General features: G+C 37.3%; 2 protein-coding genes across 2 annotated transcripts in view; one reads left to right on the top strand and one right to left on the bottom strand.

Moving 5' to 3' along the window:
• CASD1 (CAS1 domain containing 1) overlaps window positions 1–21,626 on the top strand; it is a 26,727-nt gene extending 5,101 nt beyond the window's left edge. Inside the window, exons 4-17 of the mRNA XM_009330506.1 lie at window positions 2,523–2,585; window positions 3,984–4,028; window positions 6,672–6,795; window positions 8,518–8,732; window positions 9,740–10,165; window positions 10,583–10,672; window positions 11,257–11,376; window positions 13,556–13,712; window positions 15,231–15,310; window positions 16,169–16,270; window positions 17,597–17,737; window positions 18,276–18,353; window positions 19,321–19,413; window positions 20,479–21,626. Coding sequence (XP_009328781.1) covers window positions 2,523–2,585; window positions 3,984–4,028; window positions 6,672–6,795; window positions 8,518–8,732; window positions 9,740–10,165; window positions 10,583–10,672; window positions 11,257–11,376; window positions 13,556–13,712; window positions 15,231–15,310; window positions 16,169–16,270; window positions 17,597–17,737; window positions 18,276–18,353; window positions 19,321–19,413; window positions 20,479–20,745 — 2,001 coding nt within the window. The 3' untranslated portion in view covers window positions 20,746–21,626. The remainder of the gene's footprint in view (window positions 1–2,522; window positions 2,586–3,983; window positions 4,029–6,671; window positions 6,796–8,517; window positions 8,733–9,739; window positions 10,166–10,582; window positions 10,673–11,256; window positions 11,377–13,555; window positions 13,713–15,230; window positions 15,311–16,168; window positions 16,271–17,596; window positions 17,738–18,275; window positions 18,354–19,320; window positions 19,414–20,478) is intronic.
• A 4,541-nt stretch (window positions 21,627–26,167) lies between these two features.
• Window positions 26,168–27,219, bottom strand: part of SGCE (sarcoglycan, epsilon) — a 23,110-nt gene continuing 22,058 nt past the window's right edge. Inside the window, exon 10 of the mRNA XM_009330505.1 lies at window positions 26,168–26,474. Within this exon, the coding sequence (XP_009328780.1) occupies window positions 26,458–26,474 (17 nt within the window). The 3' untranslated portion in view covers window positions 26,168–26,457. The remainder of the gene's footprint in view (window positions 26,475–27,219) is intronic.

Raw genomic sequence — 27,219 nt, 5'->3', positions numbered from 1 at the left:
GAGCATTTCTTCTAAGAAATGAAATTATAACAGAACTTTATGTTAAAGGTCAATTCAATTAGAAATTTCAGTCTGGCAAGATCTGGTGACATTTTACAAGGTATTGGGTTCCCTTAAGGTTTGCAAACCCTAAACCATTGGTCAATCAATTCTCTTATATGCATTTATAAAGAAACTGCTAACAGCAGCAAAGAGAAGTAGTAAGATTTATTTAACAATAACTTATTGAAGAAGATGAGTGGTTAATTCTTTTAGAAAAATTGCAGTAAATTGCTGCAAATATTAAATGCAGGATGTAGTCTAGGGATCCCTTCTAATAGAAATGGTAAGACTGTACAGTTTCATCAAGATGCTGCCTTGTGTCTTTCCTTTGTAGAGTCCCGATTCAGTCAACCCTAAGGACTTTCTGCTTGACCCTCTTGGCTAAAGGAATGCATTGATTTGAAGTGGGCCCATGTGAACCTCATGAGGTTTAACAAGGCAAATTGCAACGTCCTGCACCTGGGTTGGGGCAACCTCTGGTATCAATCCAGGCTGGGGGACGAAGGGATGGACAGCAGCCCTGCTGAGAAGGACTTGGGGGTACTGGGGGATGAAAAGCTGGACATGAGCCAGCAGTGTGCGCTTGCAGCCCAGAAGGCCAGTCGTATCCTGGGCTGCATCAAAAGAATCATGGCCAGCAGGTCGAGGGAGGTGATTCTGCCCCTCTACTCTGCTCTGGTGAGACCCCACCTGGAGTACTGCGTCCAGCTCTGGAGCCCTCAGCACAGGAAAGACACGGACCTGTTGGAGCAGGTCCAGAGGAGGGCCACAAAAATGATCGGGGGATGGAACACCTCTCCTGTGAAGAAAGGCTGAGAGAGTTGGGGTTGTTCAGTCTAGAGAAGAGAAGGCTTCAGGGAGACCTTATTGCAGCCTATCAGTACTTAAAGGGGGCTTATAAAAAATATGGTGGCAGCCTTTTTAGCAGAGCCTGTTGTGACAGGATAAGGGGGAATGGCTTTAAACTAAAGGGGGTTAGATTTAGACTAGATAGAAGGAAGAAGTATTTTACGCTGAGGGTGGTGAAACACTGGAACAAGTTGCCCAGAGAGGTGGTGGATGCCCCATCTGTGGAAACATTCCAGGTCAGGTTGGACGGGGCTCTGAGCAACCTGATATAGTTGAAGATGTCCCTGCCCCTGGCAGGGGTGTTGGACTAGATGACCTTTAGAGGTCCCTTCCAACCCAAACTATTCTATGATTCTATGATTCTAGTCTGCTGCTTCCTTGTTTTTATGCTGTATTTCTGTTGACATTATTGGCATGGTAGCTGAATTTTGACATTCAGAATAGCTGTGACCCAATAATCTAAATGTGGAAAATACTTGACCAACAAAAGAGAAAATCACTGGGAACAAGTGGAGAGGATTCTAGTCTGCTGCTTCCTTGTTTTTATGCTGTATTTCTGTTGACATTATTGGCATGGTAGCTGAATTTTGACATTCAGAATAGCTGTGACCCAATAATCTAAATGTGGAAAATACTTGACCAACAAAAGAGAAAATCACTGGGAACAAGTGGAGAGTTTAATTTTGCCCTTTCTAGTCATCATAGTGACCCTTCCGTCCTGCAGCACTGCAGATGGCTGCCTGATTGCTCACAGATTCTGCCAAATAGTGAATTGACTCAAGGAAACTACCAAAATCTTTAGGTCTGTGCAGGTGGAAGACAGAGATTTCCTCTCTGCTGGTAGTGTTTCTGCATTCTGCATTATAAAATTTCCTCGCAATAGTTTCTGCATGTGTAATCCCTGCCATATCACTTTCATGTGTATTTGTAGTCGTTTCGATAGTTCTGCACCTGAGGAGTAACTAGATGGGAGACATCTTAGCACTAGCCGAAGTCTAAACTGTCCATCTAGATGAAGGTTGGGCACTACTCCTGACATCTAAAAAAATGTCAATAGGTATTGCATTTAGTGTCCATAGCACTATTAGATTTAAACAGCTAATAATTTATGAAGTGGTAATGTAAAATGTCAGGATTTATTTTTGTTTGAAAATTGTGATTTCAAGCTATCAATCACATTATGTAAAGTTCTGGAAGAAAAAAAACCCTGTTGGTAAAAACTTTGGGAAATTGAGCAAAAAGCAAGTTGTAATAAATAAGTTATAGATGTGAGCTTGGTTTTAGCCCTGATTGCATTGGAAGCTCAAGGACATTCCATTTGGCAGAAGCTAAAAAAATTACCTTCTTGGTGAAATCCCAACTCCTGAACTACAAATGAAAATTTTTTCTTTTTTCAGGGGGGCAAATGGTTTGGTGGGGTTTTTTTTTTTTTCCTTTTTTTTTTCTTTCTGTTTTCCATGCTAGGCCGAGATGTCAGGTTTTCCATGCTAACTATAAAGGAAATCTCACTTTGGGCAAAGTGTTTTTCCTTCACAGTTGAATTGATGGCAATTCGTTTGTTTTTTGATTTTTTGTTATTAGTCTACTGCTTGTCTTTAAGCTTACAGAGTAAACATGCATTTATTTTACAGGATTTCCTGTGGTATCCAGAAGTTAATGGCTCTATGAGGCAACGTATCAAATCTTGGACTGAGGTTTGTCTTAAAAAACTGTTTATTTTAGGAAAATATAGCAGCTGACTGAGGACTGCTACCTTTCTTTTTTTTCATACACACAGCTATAATTACTAGGAGTCCAGCAGCTGCAGCATATCACATATATTCAGTCAGTTATGTACCAGAGATCTGAAATTTAACATCAAAATAGTGAAAGGGGGATGCTTACTGGTGTATACGTTTCTGGGCATCTCCAGGTCTCACAAGGATGGCTTCACTTGGGCCAAAAAAACCCCAGATCAAACCAGAAAAACCCTACTTCCTAAGAAGCAGGTTGATTCATCCTATTAAGAGCTGAAAGGATTTTACTCTGATGTGATGTTTCTCTTCCTCTATGTCTGCGATGGCTCCGCTTTTATGTGACCAAACATTTTTGATCCTTACGGATCCCTTCCAACTTGAGATATTCTATGATTTTACGTTTATGTTAATTTGAGTGTTCCAAACTGAAGGACAAAGGCGATTTGGAAAGTCAAGAATGCCTTGATTATTTTTTTTTTCAATATTTACCTCAAATTGCATACTAATTATTTTACATGTTTCAGTTATGATATAGGTTGTCATGTTATTCAGCATAAAATTATGTATGTAATTCTGATAATGAATAATATGTTTACAGATTGGCAACAAATTTTTCTTGTTTCTTTCTTTGTTGACCTTTAAAAAGACTGGAGTGATTTAGCAATAGCCCCTGGTGATTCTTTTGCTACCCTATTTGTCAGTCTTGCATGACACCTTCCATCAAGATAGCTGAAGTTACCATTCGTTTTTCTGTGATTACTAAAAAAAATTGAGAGCTGCTAAACCCTTGTTGTGCCAAGGCAAAACCCATACTGAGGTGATCAGCACTGTTTGTTTCCTCGTACTCTTCTGTTTGAGTACATATTCTGTTCCTTGTCCTAGACATAACTTTCAGATCAGGGCAACAAGGGCAACAGCTGTCTGTTGTCCTTGTTCTGTTCTTGCAATGCGTTTATGATCACTTCAGTCAGTAGAACAGCTCAAACAGATGTTTGAGAATGCTGAGAGACACTGAGAGAAAAAGTACTTCAATAGTATGATCTACAGTTTACTTGACCTTAGGAGGAGATGTTTAGATAGCTTTTAAAGAGAACTTATGCTGCTAAATTGATAATGATTGTAAGTGCTTATTGATGCTTCGCACTTTTGCAGATTCTGTTATGTGAAAATTCTGGTATGTCACAAATTGATGTTCTCTGTAATATATCTGCAGTCTATTCTTTTGTAACCATTAACTGATGGACAAGTTAAGTCACAGTTAATTAAGATATAAGTCTTAATTAACTTGCTTGATATAATAATAAGTATAATTTGTGAATATTTTAAAACAAAATTTCTTTTTACTTTGTGTCTTAGGGTTCTGTGGCAAAACCTCATATAATTGTAGCAGGAGCTGCCACGGTAAGTTATACATGTATGGGTATTTTAATAAAGAAGGAAGTTCTAGTAGCATAACTTTTATGCTCTCAAGTTGGTTACATGATGAAGTTATTAAACCCAATTTATAATAAAAAATATACTGTCAGTGAATTTTCTGTTACAACAAGTAGTTCTGAAATAGCAGATATATTTTATTATAGCTGTGCAATGTACAGTACTTGCTTTTTGGCAGCAATACTCATTAATAAGCATTGAGTTGCTTGAACCTAGCTAATAAATAAAGTAGCCTCTTTGTTAAAAGCAGATTATTCATTTAAAAAGTTAAATAAAAGTACTTGCATACTAACTGGGACGCATTTTTAATAAACTCTCTTCAGTCACAAAATACTGCTTTTGAGCATGGCCCAATCTGGAACGCTCTTTCTGAGCGCACATATTTCTTTTAGACATACATGGGCAAAAACCTGAATTTTACAAGAATAATTCAACAACCAAAGACATTGCACTTCCTGAATCTTCCACTGGAAGTTTCCACCACTGCTATGAGCTGCAGCATCGCAGAAAACAGGGCTGACAAGGACCTGAAGAGATCTCCTAACCCATCAGTTTGCCACAAGGCAGGATCAGTTATACCTGTGTCTCGCTTGACAAGAGTCAACCAATTCTTTAAAACTTCCAGGGAAGGAATTCAACAGCCCCCCCTACGTAGTCTATTCCAGTAGTTGGCTGGTACTGGGAATCAAGAGTTGAACAACTGCTCATCTCATTAATTCCACATTTAAAGTCCCTTATATCCAAATATTTTCGAACTGGAATTTGAAAGGCATTAGCTATTATAAATTCATAACAGCTCAAATGTAGAGGGGGAAATGGGTTCCATGCTCCTGGGCATGCCAGTCTAGGGTGAATTCCCCCAATTGTAGGGGAAGGTCCTATGTGTATGCAGACCTCCACACATTTCCTGAGGGATCAGAAATTCCCGTTTCCTTACAGATGAACCCCCCAAATTCTCTTCCTCTGTAGGATCCACGTAAATATTGAGCTTTAGGAATCTTAGTAAGCCTAGAATATCTCTGCTCAGTCTGAGAATCTAGTGTGTCTTACTAGCATGAGTCATTGTATTTCACACAGAAAATGCCATTATATATGGATAGTGTTCTGGCATGCAGGAGGTCATGTTGCAAAACTACAGGACTCTTAGCTAAATAATTCCTTTTAATTATATATATGTATACATTAGCCGTAGCTTTTTGTCCTTTGTGGACAGCAGGAGATACGAACCAACAATATGTATGTGATGCTCAGCTCTTTATAACACCAATATATTTACACAAAACATTAATAGTGATATCTAGAGTTGGCCAAAGATAAACATCCTCTATTTTAAGGGACTTACGGAAAAATAAAGTGCTTCAAAAATCTGATGCATCAGCAGCATTACCATGGCTAGCACTAGTGTGGTAACCTGCTGCTAGATTAAACTGATGTGTGCCCTTGGACTTGTCAGCATTTTGAAACTTACCTGTATCTTTAACTTAGCTCTCGGTTTGGTCATGCTACTTTGACCTGGACATGTCTGTCTTAAGATGTCAACTGCATAACAGTTTATAAATAGGAGTAAACTCTTATAAGCTGGAGAAGCTCCAGCTAGTACACAACTCAGTTGCTTGCTTATTCTGGGAAAAGGAGATGCTCTGAGAATGTCACTGCAGTGCTCTGCTTCTCAGTTCCTGGCTTCCTGTTGAATAGAAGATGCTTCTTAAAATGTCTTTTAAATACTGTAGGTATTTCACGAGTAAAGATTTAGCTACTGGGAGAAACTACTTTTTTTCCAGAGTGTGAGTTCTCAGAGCAGCTGCATGTTATTTGGTTTCATGAAGTATTCATTTATATTCGATAATATTCTCATGAAGTGGACTAACCAGTGTACTTGGCTTACATCAAAATTTTTATGTAGATATTTAGAAATAACTAGAGAGTTCACTACATTCAGGCTAAATTATTAATTTATTTTTTTTTTACAGATTTTGACTAAATCAGTATAGATACAGTAATACTTTTAAAAAATGCTAAATCTTTTTTTCCTACAGTGTGGGAGATTCTTTTCAGAAGTTCGGAGACATTCTTGGGTGGCTATAGCATTCTCCCAGTTATTTCATACAGAAGATTAAATCAGAAATTAAAATGGCTCCTCTTCTTTTCTTTTTTTTCTCTTTTTTTCTTTGTGGATATCTGCAAAACAGATGGAAATATTGGAACTCAGTACCACCATCAAGTTTTGCGCTATGGTCAGTTTTCCTAGAGTAAAATTGACCGAATTGGCCATGATTTTTTTATAATGTGACTGGCTTTGCTACTTCATCATTGTTCAAAGTCATGGGGCTTTTAATTAAAACACCTTGCATCATTTAAGTTATGAAAAATCAAATATACGTTAAGTTGAATATTATATACTCCGTACTTAAATGGTCTGTTTGAATGGAATTATCTGTCTAGACAGCTGCTTGTTCGAAAAGAAATTTTTTAGCACTTTAAAAGCAAAGACTAAAGAAATAATCTAGCTTTATAGAAATAATGAAAAATAGCTACTAACGGAGCAATGGAATCAGTTAATTAAGGGTCTTCTGACATACAGGTTCTGAATCTCTTTCTTTGTTTCTCCAGTGGTCTATCAAGATTCACAATGGCAGCAACGAAGCCCTCACACAATATAAAATCAATATCACTTCAATTGCACCTCTTTTGGAAAAATTAGCAAAAAATAGTGATGTTTACTGGGTCTTACAAGGTAAAGTAATGAACAGTAGGTAACAATTGTACTGTCACTGTCTGTTGAATCATTATCTTGTAGGATATGGAAAACTTAGTCCATATTGCTTACTTGCAGAGTAAAAAGGCTGTTGGTTGAATTCCGTTCTGGCCTTTCTTGCAGCCTTAACTAGCTGGTACCTAACTAGCTGTTACTAGTGATGGAGATTTTAAAGCGCTCTCAGGAAAATCTTTTGCCTTCTGAACTCTTAATTCTTTGTTAGTTTACTCAGACTCAATATGCCAGGTTTATTCTCCCTGTGCTGTGCTCCATACGTGCCTCCTGGGAGTCAAGAACACAAGTGCATAAAACAGCTGTATTCCTGTGTTTGTGTTCAATTAAATTTTCAGATTACATAAATAATAGGAGAGGTTCAACGAGTGCATCCTCTGTGTGTGTCTAGAATGAATAGACATACTCCAGAGAATACAGAGAATTTAAGTCTCTAGGATCAAACTTGCTTCTGTACACTGAGCACTGATGAGTTAAGGTTAGGAGCCAGAAATCATGGTTGAAAAGGAGTCTGATATTTTTCTTACGGCACCACGCTTACATTCTTTTGCTTTTCTTCAATAAAACTAAGGTATGTCTCTGACACTGAACAATGAGCTCATAGGTAGAATGTGTTTCCTGGTTTATCTGCTGTAGAATACATCATTTTAGATTATCACCTCAGTTAGAAACATAGGCAGATTTTGAGCCCTGATAGGAATATACCCAGCTGTACCCTTACAGTCACATCCAAGTTCCTATCAAAGATGGTTCTACAGGTTAACCTGAATCAACAGATTAATCTTCTCGCATTCCTTTCAAAACCATGTTTATCTATAACAGAAACAGTTAGCTGTCAGGCATGTCCCAACATTCTGTTGATAAAGATCCAGTCCATTTAAGTAATCTCTGAGCTCTTTAATGGGACGGAGAAGAGGAAAAGCAGCGTGTACACACAGAATTGTCTAGACATTGGTTGTCCAAAAGTAGCCATTGAGGTAGCTGACGTAAATCAACTTACAGCTCGTAGTGTGTTTCACCAGTTATGAACATCAGTAGCTTTTCATAGCAACTTACTGATCTCCAGCTGACCTTTTGACCTAAAATTCCATATAGCTTTGTGTTAAGCTCTACATAATTTCTGAAGCCTGCAGGCAATTAAGTGGTGTTCCATTCTTCTGAAAAACTGAAATTCTGCCATCAGTTAAACTGGAATCAACAGGAGCAAGTGGAATATGCTTATGGACTATGACTTAGAGAAATGAGAAGCTGGTTTCTTCTGCAGTAACTAGAGGGTTTGAGAGATTTTTTTTTTCCCCCCCACGTGTCTATTCTGCTGTCTATCTTCTGTCCTCTTGGCTTTGGAGTCTTTCCTTGGGGGATTCCATTACTGAGAGAAGGCATAAGCAGCTCTGCACTCCAGCATTATACGCTCTTCGTGGTTTGGGTTAAACAGGCATTCATGTCTGGCTAAAGCTTTCTAATCTATAAGTACATATGCATGACTAGGAATGGCGATAAGAACATTTCATCATAAACAACTCTCGTTACTACTCTAGTTACTGTAACAGTCACTCATTCCTCATTGTACATTTTTTCTGTACCATTAAACAATTGTGGCTACCTAAATGGAAGTAGCCTGTACAACTTGAGCTAAGTATTTGTCAAGTAGAAGATTAATGTGCCTGTTCTTTGTCCTTTCAAATTCAGACCCTGTTTATGAAGATATGCTGAGTGAAAGTCGGAAGATGATCACTAATGAGAAAATAGATGCTTATAATGAAGCAGCTGTTCGTATTCTGAACAGCAGCTCCCGAAATTCCAAAGCTAAAGTTAAAGTGTTCAGTGTATCAAAATTGATAGCACAAGAAACTATCATGAAGTCTGCAGATGGCCTGCATCTCCCTGAATCAAGCAGAGATACAGTAAGTGTTTTTATCACTGGTCAACATCAAAAAGTAATAGTAGTAAAACAAGATTTTAAGTGAATGTTCTGAAATGGCAGACAATATGAATATAATGAGGACCTGCACATTCTTCAGAAAATTTTGTTCAGAAGATCTCAATAGGTGGGAGGGCAGTCAGTTATATAGGATGTTTAAAAAACATAATAGCAAACACATTAATGCGTAGCTATTTTAAAATAGCTGTTAATCCGCTAGATCTTTTAGATTCTCAGTGCAAATTTTGTGCCTTCATCTGCATGAATGAGTTAGAGTGATAATGATTTGTAAAGCAGTGCTAAGAAATAAGTCTTAAATTTCCCCCTATGTGCCCATATAATTTTGTTTAGTAAGGAGTATGAAAAGGGTAAGAAAACACACAATATACACCTTCCTGGTTGCATGGAGTGCCACTGACTTTATTTCTTATTTTATCTTTAACCTACCAATATATATATATGCATGCAGTGAGCCCCTCTGAGCTTTGTCAGTCTGCCCTTCTTGTGACTGAGCTCTCCCGCCATGTCACTTTCAGTTCCACTCCTTTGCAGGTTTCAGTTGCTTTTGGATACTGGATGAACTAAATATCATTTAACCACAGGTTTCAGTCTCTTTGTCATGTTTTAGAGACTTTAATTACTGTGCCCCTTTAGGACCCAAGTTTGTGAGCTGTTTTTCATTTATAGTCCATTTAGGTCAGTATAGCTCCTTTTATAGCCAGTAGAGAGAACCCTTCTGTAAGGATTAGGATTAGCTCTTTTTGCTTACCTCAAGAAGCTCAAAGGTTTCCTGGTTGGGAGAGATGTTTTGACTGTACTGTTGAGTGCAAGTAGGTATATGGGGTTACTGTGGAATTTTATCTGTGTAACGATAAGGGAGAATTACATATGTTTTATGTCAATGCATGATCTAGAATAAAACTTCTTATGATGAAAATGTTAACTTTTTTATTAGAGATTAATTGACAAACCTGCCTATTTCTTTGACAGAACGCGATGATTCTTATGAATGTCTACTGCAATAAGATAATGAAGCCCATTGATGGCTCCTGCTGCCAGCCTCAGCCTCCTCTCACTCTGATACAGAAGTTAGCTTTCTGTTTCTTTACTTTGTCCATTATTGGATATTTAATTATCAATTTAATTCATCGGAATAATTTTCGGAAGAACAAATCATGCACTGATTTGGAAGGTGGAGAGGAGAAGAAACCTGCCATCAGCACCCCTAATGTTTCTACTTTAGAGATGCTCTTACACTCCTTGTGCAAACTTGGTCTAATCATGACCTATTTTTATCTATGTGACAGAGCAAATCTTTTCATGAAGGAAAATAAATTCTATACACATTCATCTTTCTTCATACCAATCGTCTATATCTTGGTTTTGGGGGTATTTTATACCGAAAATACCAAAGAGGTAATGATCACATTGACATCCTACTTATAACGTTGTTTTCCAATTTGAGTGTAAATAACTAATTGCTAAATATTGAAAGTTAAATTTTCAAAGTCAGTATAACTCATCTGCAAAAATGCACTCACAAGCAATCTAACATTTGCATGGAATTAGATGCAAAAGCTTTTTGAAAGCATATGGGTATGAGTGCTTTTAGCCATTGTCACTCAGTCCAATTTGAAGTGAGCATAGCTCAGATACAAGAGAGTGTAGAGCACGTTAAAATCTGGTAGACCTGTGTCCACTAGACAGAAGTCTTTTACAATTGAGACCTATTTACCCTTAAAGTGGTTTATTGTTTTGAACTTTTTCTCCTCATTTTGTAGATGTTCGTTGTACTTTTTGGAATAGCAACACTCTTGTTTTGTTTTGCATTAGACTAAAGTGTTAAATAGAGAACAGACTGATGAATGGAAGGGCTGGATGCAACTTGTTATTTTGATTTATCATATCTCTGGAGCAAGCACGGTAAGTGATTTGAATTTCATATTTTTTTTTAAGTGGGAATGCAATTTGGGTGTGTTACTTCAAAAGAAAGATAGTGCAAATGCGTATTAGAGTTGAATAGCATGAATAACTCATGTTATGTTCCTGTAGTTTTAAAAATGGTATTAGCAGAATTAGTTTTTCTAAGTGTAGATTTCATTGATAAGAGCATTTTATGCGTTACTTAGCTAATGAAAAAATATACTTGTTTCCTCCGTGTAGAATATTATGTTAGTTTATTTTTAATTGCTAGCAACACTTCATTTTTATGTTCAGAACTTGAAACTGCTGAAGGTAAGCTCGCAAAGATCCTTTCTTAACTCTCTTTTAACTGGTTACAGAATATGGAAAGGTTGAAGCAATAAATAACAAATTCATTTTAACATCAGAGAGGTTAGGGCAACAAAAGAGCTTAGTAAGAAACAGGGAAATGCAGCATAATGTTTCTTTTCTTAGTTAAACCTGATTTACTGCAATGCAGAAAAAACGTAAAATAGGGGGGAAGCAAGGAAAATCGAAAGCATTTACGTGGCCATTTATGAAAGGTACTTTATTTTTCTCAACAGTTTTTGCCTGTGTACATGCACATTCGAGTTCTGGTTGCTGCATATCTGTTCCAAACAGGTTATGGACACTTCTCATATTTTTGGATAAAAGGGGACTTTGGTGTATACAGAGTGTGTCAGGTAAGAATATCTACTTACCGTTTTTATAAAGAAATCTGTTCAGATAACGAAATACCCATAATATATCCGTACTCCCTAAGTAATGTGGTACAAAATTACTTAACAAAGGTTTGCACATTCAAAATGGCTGTTGTTTCTATGTAATCTGACTTGTTTAATCGGTAGTATATATCTAATACAAACCTATAGCATATAAATGATACTTGCAATGTAAAAAATGTAGGTATGTAGCCTTTAAAATATCAAGACAAATATTTTCCAATATATAACAATGGAGTTTTCATTGCAGTAGCAATTTACAATATATGGCAATATATAAGTAATGATCCAGGCAGGCTGGCTGGCAGTAAAGAGGGGTATCATTGACAACAAATTTATTTGCTAAGTCTTCCTAGATTTATTCTGTAGTCACTGGTGAGTAAGAGGTTTACGTGGATAGCTGTGATGTTCTGAATCGCCCTCTGGAACAGCCTTTCTCCAGTTACTATTGAGAATAGATAGGTGCTGTGAATGTTCTCATCTGCTCTCCCCTGTTGGCAAAAAAAATGATGGTTTTCCCAAATTAGCCACTGGATATACTTCATTTTGCTTCTCTTACCTTGTTTTTACAACATCAGTCTGCTCCATGTTGATATTTTCCCGTGTGTTTGGGTTTTTTTTAATTATTAGTATGTTTCTATTAGAGTTTTCTTTATACAAGTAAATAAATGTTTGACGAAACCAAGAAGCAGTTGTGTACAGAATTTCTTTTTTTGTTCTGTGAATAAAGGTAATTATTCAGCAAGTTATTCAGCACATTGGTTTGCTTGCTCCCAGCATGGCAAGTCTTTATGTAGATGGAACAAATGTTGTCTCGTCTCCGATTTAAATGGAAGTCATTTCCACTTGCTTAAATTGTGAAAGCTTTTAATTTTTGTATGCATTTTTGATTTTTTCCTCGCTTGTTGGTGAAATGAAAAACTTTTGGTTGGTTAGTTGGGGCCATTAATAGTGTCCCAAAGCACTTGTGGTTATCTTTCTGTCCTTCAGATGAGTGATCTTTTGGATCCATTAAAGAAACTCTTCACGTTGCTATTTTATTAAGTATCCAACTGTTTCGCATCAAAGTAGATTACTAATACATGAACAAGAGGCATCGCTGTAGTGTTTGTTACCACTTTCAAGACATAGCAAAGTATCACCAAATATTGTACATTACTTTTTCTTTCATTTTCAACTAGGCGTTTATTGTTGGGTTTTTTTTTTTTGGGGGGGGGGGGACAGTGAGTTCTGTGTAACAGTATGTTTAACCATTTGATATATAGAATATGGTCAGAAATACCATACCCCTCTACTGTTTTTCTTTAGAAATATGAAAATTTCACAAACATATCAGATGTATCTGCTTCCTTTGAAAAACAAATATGCAGGGGTTTTTTTAAATTATTATTGAAAAACCGGTGTTTTTCTTGGTCCAAAAGCCTTTTCATTTATGGGTTTGAGTTTTCAGATCAAAATGCAAAACAGGGAGAAAACAAATACTTTCCAGTCAGCTATATTGATTCTATGAGTTGTTTTCTTTTCCAAAGACAGTGTATTGGAGCCAATATTTGTTAATAAAGAAAATGAATTTTCACACCATAATGGTACTGGAGAACATACCTTTTTTTGTGGTTTCCCTCCCAAGTTTTGCAGTGTGTGCTGTAGCAGTTTAAAAAATAAAAATAAAAATAAATCTTTAATTGCTGTTCAGTGTTATATTGTCATGTAACTCAGGTCATCGTCCTTATTAAACGTAAGCCTAACTGCAGCACGGGTAATGACATTACCCTAGCTTTAACTGAGCTAGCCCAGGTGCTATGGGAGTGAAAGTGGAGAGGCATTAACAGCATCCAGCAACAGGAATACTCAGTCCCCAGCCCAGAGTCACTTCTATTTTACCCTATTTTCATTGCTATCTCTACCCAAGTAGGCCAGCGTAGGACAGGTCCAGTACTACATAATCAGCCTGCAGTCTTATATTGCATTATTGATGTATCCCGAGATACTTACCCGTGTTTCAACTGAAATATAATCAGCATGTGAGAAGTAAAATACATAGATATTTTCGTATAGTGCTAAAGAAGCATGCCCCCTGTCTCTCTTAGCTTTGCCTCCCAGTTTATATATCCTCTGTCTTCTCTCCTCTGACTCCTTCCAGGTTTTATTTCGTCTCAATTTCTTGGTCGTGGTACTGTGCATAGTGATGGACCGACCTTACCAGTTCTACTACTTTGTGCCATTAGTCACTGTCTGGTTTATGATCATTTATGCCACCTTAGCTATATGGCCTCAGATAGTCCAGAAGAAAGCAAATGGTAAGATTTTTTTTTCCCCTTCTGCTATGAAACATTTGCATGTTACTACAAACGATAACCATACAGAAAACAGTATTGTTAGTACATCTCAGTCTCTTTTTAACATAGTCAAAATATGTTAAACAGCTGTTCACAGAAGTATGGATTGTCATAGATGAATTATATGTCAGCTGAAAAATGTAACAGCTGATAACTGAAGTCTGTCTCTGGTTACAGTCATGTTAGAATACTTTTTAATGTGTTTTATCAAGAGTTGTAATATTACTGAATGCAAACTAAAAACATAGGTTACGCTATCTATGCTAGCTGAGATTGTTGCTGTAGTGTCCTAATGGGTACGGCATGAACAGTGAGCGTTTAGACTTTCCCATTCTGCATTGCCAACATGTCTCATCCATCTTGAGCACCAATTCTGCCATATCCTGCCAAATAAGAACTTGGGGTTGGTTATCGTAGTATCTTAGATTAAGTGAACTATCAGAAGTGTGTCTTGTGATACAGATACTTTAAATAAAAATAGAAGTGAAATCCCAGTTTATTTTATGCATTGCAGTTCATTGAACAGCTGTCATCATGTGGTAAATGCTTATTATTTAGTTCACCTAAATTAGAACTAAAACCTTAAGAGTCTTCGATCCTCCTTCCCTATTGATGAAGTAATCTCCAAATTTTATAGTCTGCAGATATGACAATGAAATATACCAAATGCTGCGAAAATATAATTAGAGTGTAGTTTTACAAGCTATCTCGAAGGCAAATAGCTCCAATATTATTAATTTTTTTTCTACAAAGGCACTTCTGTCCAGATACAGAGAAGTGACGGTTGCGTACTTCAGAGCAATAGTGTACTGTGAAACTAGAAAATCTTTCAATGACAGCTTTCACTTGTTTATGTCCCTGTTTACAGCTGCCAATTTATATGGCGAGAGGGAGATGATCTCCGTTGCAACGTTGAGGCTTGGGTAGAGCTTAATATCAGTTGACAGCTTTGAGGAGCAGTTTCTAAGGCTTGTCTTAACAAGATACTTGTCCTTAATGACCTGCAGTTGAGCTTTGGAGTACAACTGGTACCTCAAATTTTAATAATATGCGGTCTACTCATTTCACATGACGAAAGCTGTTGGACATTTTGTTTTATTTTTTACATTCACCTAGAATAAGGACTGCCTGTGCAAAGTGTTTGGGAAAGCAGAGGCTTTAAAATATTGTTTCTGTCTGAACACCTAAATTCTCTTCTTTCTGTATGTATGTTGTCCCTGTTTTAGACATGAGGCTCAATTTAGGATTAATAGGTTGTTAATTGCTGTGAATGTTTATTTTAATTGCTTGAAGTAAAACCTAGTATGTAAATGTAGATAGTGATAAAATATTGCTGGTAATATTTGAACATTTATTTATTAATGTATCTATTACTAAGCATAGCTACACTAAATAATTGGGAATTATTATTTAATGTGTCCTGGGTTTTGCTATTGAAAAATTGATGACTGTATACTGATTAATTTATGTCTTCCTTAGGGAACTGCTTATGGCACTTTGGTTTACTGCTGAAACTGATTTGCTTACTGACATGTATATATTTTCTGTCATATTCTCAGGTTTGTAAATTTTGACTATTTTTATCCTTAACCACCTAAGAGCATATTACCTATCTCTACTTTTTAATGTCCTCATAACTTGTATATTTGCTCCTGTATCGTAAATACTGAAGAAAAAAAATGGAACCTTTCAGTTTCTTTTCATACTTGAATTGGTGTGGATGCTGGAAAAACCACAATTCTGTATCTTACTCATTTGTTTATAATGCTTGACATGTTTTCAGTATGCTGCTGCAAATGTAATAAATACAAAGGTCTATGCTTTGGTTTTGGGGTGGGTTTTTTTTGTGCTTGAAGTTACTGGGTTTTGTTAGCATACGGTGATACTTACGGTGATATGGTGAGGTGAAGATCTGTGTCTCTTAGAGACCTGGTGCTGGCTTTGATACCTTATCAAAAGACTGGTTCTCATGGTAAATTAGCAACTTACTGCATGCTGTAAGTATAGCTGACAGAAATAAGGGCAGAGTTTGTCACTCTAGGATTTTTTGGGGGGGGGGGTTGTCGTTTTAATCCCTCATTGGTTTTAAGCTTGTTGAACTGTAGTCTTCTGTAGAGTATGCATTCGTTATCCCAACATGTCAGTGGATCTCTCCCTTTAAGCCTGCAGTACAAAATGGAAGGTGTGCCAATACCTTTGTGGGAAGCAAAACTGAAACCCTCATCTGAAGAAGTATTTTTGGTTGTTTGTTTTTCTTTTGTGGGGGGAGTGCCTTCTAAGGAAGCCTGTTATTTTAGTAACACCGCATAGCTAGTGAAATAGGGATGTGATAATATTAAAAGACAGCATATTGATTTAAATCCAGTAAATATGACTGACCTCAGTGTTAATGCTTTTGCCATGTTTATTTTTTACAGGGCGCATTTGAGAAGATATTTTCTTTTTGGCCACTGTCCAAGTGTTTTGAACTGAATGGGAATGTCTATGAATGGTGGTTTAGGTGGAAGTTGGATCGCTATGTATGTAACATTTGCATAAATTTATACTGGTCTTTTAAGTGTATTTTTTAATGTGGAGGGAGGGAGGGTTGTTTTCCTTCCCTCCAGAGAAAGCAGGAGTTTGTTCCAGTGGATTTTTTAGTAGAAGACTAAGCTGCATCCACCTTGCTTCTGCAAATGTCTGTCAAAGCCTTGCTTAAAAGATGGATGTTGATTTATTTCCTGCCGGATCCTGCTTAGTTTGCTTTTAAAAAATAAAGTCATAAAGAGACCGAGATTTGTCTTTTCTCAAAAGTTTTACTGCAAAAATTTAACACCTGTAGCATTTCAGGCTGTTGAAATACAAGGCAAATTATTGTGGTGCCTTTCCTAATAATATTTTTTGAAAGTTGTATCAATTAAGGATATATTTCTTTTAAGGTAACCTTTCAAACACTTCTAAAATCAGGGTCTTGATGCCCAAACCAGACTATTCTTGCGCGTATTTTTAAATCATTTTCCAGTGAGGAAAGTGCTTTCTTTCCAGTTACTGACCCTACAATGTGGGGGAATAGAACAGGGAGACACTGGTCTTTTTTTTGCCTTCTTGGTAAGGTAAGTGGAGTTTCTAAGATGGGAGCGTTTATCTGCTAACCTTATCCTTAATGGGATCGCTTGCACGCTTCTCCTTCTGGCAGTCTTCAGTAACTGAAATTTGCGGAGCACGCAGTTGTCACGTTCTGGGCTGCTCCCATCAGCAGCGCGCACACAGTTGCGACATTTCAGACTTGGGGTTTTGCTGCTTGTGGACAGTGTGTATTCTGAGATGCCGCTAAAGAGGAAGTCCCAAAATAAATACAGAAGACAAGCACCGCATGGGCCTGAAAAAGCATCGTGTTGCTAGCTAATGAGAACTTGGCGTAAGATCATAAAACACGCTGTTGGAAGAGTTGTGTCTGTGACAGAGGGAAGCACTTGTAGTGCTTCTTGAATGTTTTCACCTGCCAACTTGGGAGAAGGCCAGAGACTCATGGTTTTTCCCCAGAGAAAGCCCTTTTCAATGCTGGCACAGATTGCAGGGGGGATAGTAGGTACTTGAAAGCTTCTTGAAATGTCATTGTTGTGTCTTTAATGCTCTGTGAAGCATTAGTAAGAGTACTTTATTCGTAGTTTTTGAGATGCAGTTTATGACAACCTAGTGTAGAAAGCCTATTTTTGTTTGCATCATTAAATCCGGGAAAGGACCTTTTGACACCTAAGCTTTGGTATTACAAATAGTTTATCCTGTAGCATTTCTGTTAAGAGTTTGTACCTGAAGTACTTGTAAAAGCCATGAAATATTCATTGCATTCTGTTCGTCTTTTACAGGTGGTTTTCCATGGGATGCTGTTTGCTTTTATTTATCTGGCATTGCAGAAACATCAGATGATATCAGAAGGAAAGGGAGATCCTCTTTTCTCCAACAGAGTTTCAAATGTTTTATTATTTATTTCAGTTGTATCCTTTTTGGTACGTACCTAGTATAACTAGTATAATCAGGTTTGTAAATCTCTGAAGAATAAGTTTTCTGAGGTTCTTGTTTAGAAAATATGTTGATTTAAAAAATCAAATCGTGATCTGGAGATATTTCAGCTGTGGTTTTGTGCACAGCCATACCTATCTACTCACTAAAATATTTTTCCTTGCAGTCAACTGAAACATCATCACTCTTTCAGTTCATTGCAAAGGTTACAAGAAAATTGGATCATAAAAATAATATGGTAGATAATGCAGCTCTTATCTCCACTCTTGATTGCTTGTCTATTTGTGATGAAAAAATTGTCAACAGTATGGCTGTATCTTAGGGTATGAATAAGTATGGTGTTCATCAGTTGCAAAGAAGAATTTGAGAGAAACACAAGACTAAGCACAATGTAGTTTTTTTCTGTTACTGTCCCACATCTTAGTGAACCAACTACTGCTGAAGCACTTCAAAATAGCTTACCTCTTGTTTCATTTTCAAATGCTACATGTAATTGCTACACAGACTGATTTTTATATCTTTCAGACCTACTCTATTTGGGCTAGTAGCTGTAAAAACAAGACAGAGTGCAATGAACTACATCCTTCTGTTTCTGTGGTGCAGGTAATTGTAATTATAGTTCTTTTCCTTACAGTGACAGAATCTAGTCTGTTCTTGTTTGGGCTTTTTTAAAAACTGTTTTTAACTGTATTTTTGCTTTAGCATGGAATGTCAGATATTGAGCTTCGTTCTCATGTCTGAAAGTGAAAAAGGGTTTAACTACACTGCTCGCTATTTTTCATTGCCTTTAAGCACTGAAATCGCATCCTGTGATTATGCTTTTGATTAACCTTGACGGTCCTTAGTGTAGATTTCATATGCACTGTTGTAAGTCCAAACCCAACTTTTGACTAGTTGCATAGCAGTGGAAGAGATGAAAGCTGTAGGGAAGCATGAGTGTTTGGGAGGTATTAGTGTAGGAAGCAACCTATGGGACCCTGTAGTCACTGTTAGGCAGAGAAGAGGTGGGCCACAGGGGCACACTTGTGGTTTTCTTAAATTTAGATTTTCCTCTTACTGTGTCCCCTGCCCCACTATACCCCAGCTGTCTGATTCTCTTCCCTCTCTGTTTCCTTTTTTTTAATAGTTTGTCCCGCTCTCTTGAGGGGCAGCATGTGTGACTTAATTTTTTAATATTAATTTGTCCATCTTGACACCTTCTCTTTAAAAATGGAGGGTTAACTCAGATTTGTGGCCACCTTCATTTTAGGTTGGCATGGTATAACATGTTTTCTGACCATGCCTAGTAAGTGTATAGTAATATTTATCAACATCAAGGCCATGATACTACTGAAGATGTAAATGTGACTTGCTATGCTATAAGAACGTGTGTAAGAGATTTGCAATTTCAGGACCTACTTTGTTAAGTATAAACTGCGTGGATTTTTGTTTGGTTTATATACTTATCAGATTTTAAAGAAAATTTAAGGCATGATGCACTTCAATTTAGACAGTGAAAATGAATAAACCTTTTGTGTGTGTGTGTGTGTAATCTGCTTGTCATCCACAGCCACTTTTTTTTTTGTTAAAGATTTTAGCTTTCATCCTCATCAGGAACATTCCTGGATATGTCCGGTCTGTGTATAGCTCGTTCTTTGCCTGGTTTGGCAAAATTTCTCTAGAGGTAAGTAGAATGGTCAGAAGTACAGTGATTTGAAACTTAGCAATGTAAGGTGGTTTTGTTATCTGAATTGTGGTATAACTCATAAATAGTGAAAACATTTATTGGCTTATTTAATACCATGCTGTTGTGTTTGACCTCTTTTAGCATTGTAGCTTCCATCTACACTTAAAAATCATAGGTGAAATAGCAGTCTCACAGTAGCAAACTTATTTCTTATGCTGTTTTGGAGGGGGAGTTAAGGGTCGTGAGAGTGGGGATTTAATGCTGGAGTAAGCTGTGGTGTGTATGCGGTTGGAAGATAAAAATTTAAGCCTGTTGAAGAGTCAGCATGAATGATACTGACTAGTGTAAGTACACTTACAAATGCGTTTGCCCTAGAAAGCTTTCCTGCATTAATAAACGAATGTAACTTTACAAACAAAACCCTTCTTAGTGCAAATGTTACCTTGTTCCATTGAGCGTATGTTTTGAAACAGTAGGAATTATCTTGCTTTCCATTTTATTTGCTGGTTAGTGATAGTAAATGTTTAATTTTATTGTATTACTAAAATATATTTTAAAAAGGGAAAGGAACATACAGGAGAAACCCCTTGGAATACAACGTATATATAGTAGATGATTTTGAATTTTTTTAAAGGATCACATTTTCACCGTTCTGATTGCTGTGGTGCTGATCAACTCCAGGGACCTTTGCATTCATCAGCAGTTAAAGCATTATCTTTTATTTGCAGGCACGTTAGTGCAGTCGCTCAGCAGAGATGTAGTAACTGAGCGGAGGCGTATTCCTCGTCTGTTCTGGCATGCTGTAAATGATGCTCCCCTGTGCCATATTTGGTTCAGGGCTAAGCAAACCCATTTTACTGTGTACTGTAACAGACTAATAGCTTTGTCTTACAGCAAAGACGTGGAAAACAGCTTCTCAAAGTACGTTATTTAATCATAAACATCTGACTTAAGCAGAAGTACAGTGTGTCAGTTGATACAACAGTAATAATTACATGTTTTTATATAAGTAAAAATATTTATAAATAAGTATTGTTAAACACACTCTTTTTTTTCTTTCAGCTTTTCATTTGCCAATACCATATTTGGCTGGCAGCAGACACAAAGGGGATCTTGGTGCTCATTCCTGGATATCCAATGTTTAATGTTCTTGTCAGCACTTTTATATTTGTGTGTGTGGCACATGAAATTTCTCAGATCACTAATGATCTAGCACAGATTGTGGTTCCTAAAGATAACTCAACTCTGCTGAAAAGGTTGCTATGCATAGCTGGATTTTTTTCTGGACTACTCCTCTTCTCGGCAATGCAAGATCAGTCAAGGCATTAACCTGAAAAGATTCTTGGAAACTTTCTTCAGGTTTACTTTGTGTATGCCTGAACAAAAACTCTCAACTGGAGGTACAAGAAGACATGTAAATTAAGTGTGTGGAAAATGTATATAGAGCAAATGTACATATTTTGTGTGGAAATAGCCTTCTCGAATAATCTGAGAAACAAGAATGCACTGTACAGAATTGCATGTGAAAATGAGTCTTTTCTACTGGATATATGTTTCTGTTTACATATCTGTTTAAACGTGACACAAAGAAGTGACGTTAAATGGTTTAGCATGTGCATATCACGGAATTAACTTTGCCTTGGGTCAGCCGAATGACGAGTGGATGATACTGGACTACCGCCTATACATAACACACGTGCTGTAATCATTCTCATCAAGGAACACAAAAGAGCGAACTTGTGATCCGTCGTTAATGGTCACCTTTAGCTGACGTGAAACATGAAGTTGCTGGTAAACCAGGGCATTTTTCTGAACAAAATGGTAATTTTTTGTTTGGAAATGAGTATTTTGGGTGGAGATAGTATATGTTATATGAAACCCTTTATACCTGGAAATAAAAAGTCATCACCAATTCAGTGATTTAAGATTATACACAAGTTTACATAATATTTTACGGGGTTTTTTTAGAAACTTAAGATGTTTTCAGCAAATGCAGTAAATTCTGAGGTGACATTTTTTTATAAAGAAAATTTGATTCTTTTCCCCCTAAAATTGTTTGCTTTTTCATAAATTTTCCACTAATTCATTTAACTGTGCAGTTCTCTGTACAATCCTAGTGAACAAAGAGTTGAATAATTTTCAGAGACTCAGTTGAAGATGGAGAGTTTTTGGAAGACCTCCAACCTTTTCCAGGCCGATCAAATCCCACCATGTCCACTCCATCAGATCAGGGGAACGGTGGTCTTCGAACCTCCCTCCGAGTTTGTAGGTGACCTTGAACTAGGTCTCATTGGGGAACTGGTGCCATATTCTCTCCTGTAATAATATTTTCATTTAAAAGGATGCGAGTCAAGGATGCAAGTCAATCTGTTGATATCACCAGGAGGAAGGATTGAGCGGTCATCTTGTTGCATGCAGATGGTCGAGTCTCAGAATTACGAATGAAATGAGATTGGAGCTGTTCGGAGGAGCCTTTTTCCCCATTCTTTTTAGCAGCGCCCATCTTTCTTATCACCTCTTCCCTTTAGCATAAAAAGTAAAATTGAAAGGAATAGCCCTTCAGTGTTGCAGTGACGAGCTGTAATTGACATTCCACTTATTCAGTGAAGTTAAGGTCTTTTCTTTGCTGTTTGTGGTTTCGGTTCAAGTGATAGTTTGGCCCCTAGTTGCTTTTTCGTTTTATTCTTCTACTGATTACTTGTTAGCAGTCAAAAACACGAGCACAATACTATTTCCCAAGCGTATGTGCAATTACGCATGATTATGAACAATATGAATCCTAATTTGTACCGTACGTACTGTCACGTACTTGTTTTTGATCTTATCCCAGTTAAAAAATTGAATTCAAACTTGAGCCACCAATGAGTGCAAAAAAAAAAAATCTGTGGAAAGAATCGCCTCAATTTTTTTTTTTTTGGTAGAGAACAGTTTCTTTTAAAGAGTGACCAGTCATTCATCATAAAAGAAAAAATAAATCACTCCCCCCAAATTCAGCAGTTTTACTAAGTCTGGCAGCTATTTCGAAGCTCTTGGAAAGACACTCAGCTATTTATTTGTTCTTTGCGTGCGTTACTTCCAGTGTTTGGGAAGTTAACCTCCTTGATCAGTACATTTGAGTGGCTGAAAGAAATGGTGTAGGTGAACACTCTCGTGGGGGATAGGAGCGTAACCTTCATCTATGCCAGTATTAGGAGCAATGGGGAGCTGTGAGTTTGAGGGATAATTTTTGTTTTGTTCTTCACAACTTAAGTATTGTAGATACCATTTTATTTATCTGTTGTACAGACTTGGTTAAAAGATTTATTTTTAATGCTTGAAATAATGCACTTGTTTACTATTACTGTATGTGGGATAAATATATTTTCTTTTCAGGTTATGTAAAAATATGAAGTAATTTAAACATTAAATAAATGTGCTGTGGATGCTTATTTTTGTAATGGGAGCAGCATCAATTAAGTAAAAACTTTTTATTGCTTGACTCTAGCTGGGCTACAGTTCGCTATTATGCCTACCCTAAATTACGGGTTAGTATTGCAGTTTCTCCAAAGTGATATTCTGGGTACTGTTGCTTCAAGTGCAGGGCAGTTGCTCACTTGTATCACGATTACTTCAGATGCGATGCAGGAAGAAAGATTCTTCCGCAGTAAATCGCACTGTCCCAGGTCTGATGAAATTACAGAGCTCCGGTAGCCAAAGCCACCCCTGGAGCTCGGGGGACTTCAGCAGAACTCCGCAGCGGAGGTGTCGAATACTTTTTCCCCCCTGGGTTACACACTGGAAACTCCACGGCAGAGCTCTGCATGCAAGCATCCTTCAGATTTGTTTGGGTTAAGGAATTCAGCTTTTAATTAAGCTACTGAAGTCCCACCCTAAATAGAAGAAGGGGCTCCTTAAGCAAAGGATTCAGAGTGGTAGTTGCTATCCCCAAAGCTCCTTGTATCATCGGGGAGATATCTAAGCGGTGCAAGTGCTCGCCGCCCTTTCCAGTGACACCACCTATTTAGGCATCTCCCCCAGTTAAACAGAAACCCTGCACCATCGGCTTCGCTTCAGTTCCGGGACACTTACTTACTTACTATCCAGTATCGCTGTCCGTAACGTTAACAGCTGTAACAAGAAGCTGTTCAGGCTTCATTATGTAAAATAACCAGGCAGCAACATCGCTACTTAGTGCTTTCCTATTTATTAGATTTCACATTTCATATATTTACAAAGACATCTGTAGTGCTTGCTATTTAATTTGGTTGCAACTGTCACTTAATCAAGACAATACCAGTTCATACCGTCATTGTACATCATTAAAAGGGTTGCGAATTTACTGTTTTAACTATCAGCACTTTTAACTATTACAATTCTTTAGCCATTGTGTCTTTAGCCAGCTTTATAAACCTATGCTTCCATAGTAATGGTTTTAATAAGTAAAAATAAATAATTTGTTATTAAACTTACCTCAAATAAATGAAGCTTTCAATCATAAAATAGCTCAGGTGTGCTTAATAATACCCAAGTCACCTACAGCATTAGATTCTTTTCAGAACAGGTGGAGCACCCGCTGGTACAAACCGATTCTTTATGCACGTACATAACAGTTGAAGAAATTTCCTTAAATATATTGGCACTGTTACGCGTTAATACAAAGAAGACGGGAGCAGCTCAGCTGGCAGTTCATTGATTGTCGTGTCATCCTCAAGTTATCAGGAACTGTTATGCTCCCAAACCAATACTATTTACAAAGAAGTTTAGTGTTAGGTTGCATTGAAAATCGTTATTTAAAATCCATTCCATTCATTTCTGTTTCAAAGCACTGGCAGCTCATACATTTGAAAATAGTAGTAGAAACCAATAGAAACCAAATGCTGATTGTACTCGGATTTTTCACAGCTTGGAGAAAAGACGTAAATTTTTAATTAATTTACTATAAATCTCAGTGTGCAGTTTTCTAATTCACTTTTCACCGCTCACCATCCAAGCTGCTGGAAAAAAGGAGGGATCTTTTAGGAGGCTGATTGATTGACTGATGAAATCTCTCCCCTGGTACCTTTTGGATGAGGCAGGCAGGTAGGCAGGCATGATGCGTGCCACTTTGCAAGTGAGTAGGAATGGCTCTTCATTCCAGCTGTTTCAGAAACTGACTTAGTGTTCCAACTTACATGCCTGTAGCTTGAGCTACCTCTCGTAGTATAATAACCACCGGCACTATTCCTATGGCTAGATGCATTTGTTAACGTGTGCTGTGGGTTGTGCCTAGCATTTAGGGCAGCCTTGCGAACTCCCACGTTTGAGGCGTGACAATATACAAGGATGTACAATGTACTGAGCACTGATTAGATACTTTGCTGCAATAGTTGTCGTACTTGTTGCACAAAACGTGTCTAAAAAGCAGCTCAGGGCTGGTTTTAACTCTCTGCCGAGGGGTTGCACTCGGGTCCGAGCCTATAAACACATCATTGTTTGCTTAAAAATGAACCTAAAATAAGGTTTTATGTTTTGAAGGAATGGGGTCATAACTGTAAAAAGAAGGAAAAAAAAAAAAGCCAGTGACTGCTTTGGTCTTTTTACAAACTCTAATGACCTTATTTTACAGTTTCTTTTTAGCCTCAGTCTTAAATTCCTAAATTACTCAGAATTTCTCTTAGCAGAGACCTCAGAAACCTCAGCTAAGGAAACGTAGCCAGCATTTAGCAATTTTAAAGCAGACGCAGCTTTCTGCTTACAATGCAATGTCCTGGTGAACATACAGCTTCTGAAAGAGAAAATATTACAGAAAAAAGACAAAGCGTAAGTGTCAGCTTAAAACAGTATGATGCTTTGAGGTAAAACCCCACGAACCGTTGGCGCGAGCTGTTACGTTACAGCTCGAGACCCTGAAGTCCTGTGTTACGCTGTATTTGAGGATTTAAAGAAGCATCAGAAAAAGTCATTTAAAACACGCAGGAAAGTGTCAGGAGATAAATTATCACCATCTGTTGAAAAATAAGGAAACCTCTGTTCAGATCCTTTTAACAAAGCTCCTATTATTAAGCTTTCAGCCGCACAGACAAGTGCCTCTCAAAGTAACCACCTCCCAGGGAAGTACGTATGTAGTCGACTCCTTTTTAAGATGCTAAAAAATAATCCTTGGTTTATTGGCTAGCTAGTTCTCCCACAACTCCTTTTGCTCCAAAAAGAACAAAGAATGTGGAGGATATAAAAAATAAACCGCATCGGGGCACCAGGAATATCACCAAAAAAAAGTTGAAGAGTATTTTCGAAGAGTTAAAAGTTAGTCCGTGTAAAGCATAACAAAATTCACCCTTGTTTACTCGCAGACATTAGTTTCTGCCTCCAGTAGTTTGTAACAGTTTCTTCTAACATAACCAGATGAATGAATGGACAGATTTTAAATGTTTTATTGCTTACAAGTTGTCGAATAGGTTAAATACCTGGTAAAGGAACAGAAATCCAATTTTCAACAGGAATAGTTCTAGGTTGTTGGTTTTGTTGTTTTGTGGGTTTTTTTTCCAAAAATAACTATGCTCATTACATTTTGATAATCTCTAAAAAAGTAATGCCTAATAAATCTGGAATACTATTTCTGAGCCTCCTCATATTGCACAAGTTTTCACGCTTAAACACTGCTGCTTTTCCTGTGCAAATGTAAGGCAATTGTATCATCCCATTGAATGGAGTCTGTAATCCGTTGAACCGGGTGCTTATTTTGAAGTTTTGATTTCCCTGTTAAAACTTTCAGGAGAGATCACAAGACAGAATAAAGTTTGATATTTATTAATACATATATTTGAAAGATTATTTTCTGAATGTAACAAATATAAAAAGTTATCTGTGTTTACAAATTGTCAAAAACGTCCAGAGTACAAAAGGATACAGTACATTAGTTCTATGGAAGCGATTGTACCCTCTGGCACTGAAATCATCTTCATACGGTGGGCATGCACGTTATACACCAGAAAAACTCATGCATCAATCAGAACAAAAAAGGAAATAGGACAATTTGCTGCTTTCTCTGATTACAAATTCATTGCTTCTGTTAGTTTTCTTTCCTCAGGAATACCATTTACCTGCAAATAGATGAGAATTTATACAATCCGTCAGTGGCAGATGATGCTTCAACAACATTGAACTGTCAGCTGGTAGCACAGCACTAAAGAGTATTTATTAGTCCTTTATCAACAACCACGGTGGAGAAACGCCACGAGTACAACCGGGACCGAAAGATGACACACATGTGAAAAAGCTTTGCTTGCTTGCTTCTGGGAAAGGAGGATTGGTCAACTGGGAATTTCTCTCCCTATTTGGGATCTAACAGACTTCGGGGAGACTGTGAAGCTCCAAATGGAAAATGCAGTATACAGTGTACATGCACTATTTATTGCTTTTGCATTACAGGAATACCCTACAAACTTTTCCATCTAAGCACCTTAAAATAGTCCTCATGAATTTTGCCAATCGACAGAGAGGGAATTGTAACACTTAATATACCTTTTCATATTGGAGACCGGTAGCAATTTTCAGCAGTGTAATACAAACGTTAGATGTGAGTTGTCATCTTTCATACAATTCTTTCCCAATCATGTTTTAACTTTGTGAAATAGTTGAGCATTCCATCAGCTATTAAGTCTGAGTTTTTATACAAGGTTAAAAAAAGAATTGTTTCTTATTGGGAATTCAAATAGCTCCTGAAGAGGACAGTGGTTGTTAGACACGGTCTGCTCTTCAAATCAGTAAGTACAGTCCACTGAAGCTTTAAAATAGAAATATCTTCTTATTCATGGTGGTGACGGTTAGTATGTTAATAATCCTCAG

This window comes from Pygoscelis adeliae, unplaced genomic scaffold, assembly GCF_000699105.1.
Source record: "Pygoscelis adeliae isolate BGI_AS28 unplaced genomic scaffold, ASM69910v1 Scaffold27, whole genome shotgun sequence".
NCBI lineage: Eukaryota > Metazoa > Chordata > Aves > Sphenisciformes > Spheniscidae > Pygoscelis > Pygoscelis adeliae.
The sequence above is the reverse complement of the archived record's forward strand: the minus strand, read 5'-3'. Positions and strand labels throughout refer to the sequence as shown.